At 68.7% G+C, this 431-nt stretch overlaps 1 protein-coding gene across 1 annotated transcript in view; it reads right to left on the bottom strand.

Moving 5' to 3' along the window:
* Positions 1-431, bottom strand: part of LMX1B (LIM homeobox transcription factor 1, beta) — a 93,102-nt gene that overhangs the window by 87,602 nt on the left and 5,069 nt on the right. Inside the window, exon 6 of the mRNA XM_010844119.1 lies at positions 212-296. Within this exon, the coding sequence (XP_010842421.1) occupies positions 212-296 (85 nt within the window). The remainder of the gene's footprint in view (positions 1-211; positions 297-431) is intronic.

The following is a 431-nucleotide window of genomic DNA, read 5'->3' as shown; positions in this document are numbered from 1 at the left end:
GTACCTCTGTCCCCTCAGGATGCCTGTCTAGGCGTGCCTCTCGTCCCTCTGGTGATCACTCCAGGAGTCTTCTCTGTGTCCCCGACACCCCCACGTTCTGCAACACCATTGCCTTTATCCGTTGGCCTGGACCCCCCGTGTCCACCTCCAGGGGCCGAGGCCCCTGTCCCCTGCCAGTAGACCACTCGGGGCGTCCCGACCTCGCACTCACCCAGCAGCACCCCCAGAGTGGCGGGCCCGGGGCGCAGGGCGTGCTCCTCCATCTTGATGCCGTCCAACATCTTCGAGCAGTCCGTCTGCCCACGGGGGAAGCACCTCTCCAGCGACTCGGGACCTGTTGCTATATCCATGGGACGCGGGGCGCGCTGCGGGCCCCGCCGGCCAGGGTGTTTGCTTCCCCGCCTGCCGGCCCGCTCGCCTCCCGCCGCCGC

The sequence above is a fragment of the Bison bison genome, unplaced genomic scaffold (genome assembly GCF_000754665.1).
Source record: "Bison bison bison isolate TAMUID 2011002044 unplaced genomic scaffold, Bison_UMD1.0 scf7180017864193, whole genome shotgun sequence".
Classification (NCBI taxonomy): domain Eukaryota; kingdom Metazoa; phylum Chordata; class Mammalia; order Artiodactyla; family Bovidae; genus Bison; species Bison bison.
The sequence above is the reverse complement of the archived record's forward strand: the minus strand, read 5'-3'. Positions and strand labels throughout refer to the sequence as shown.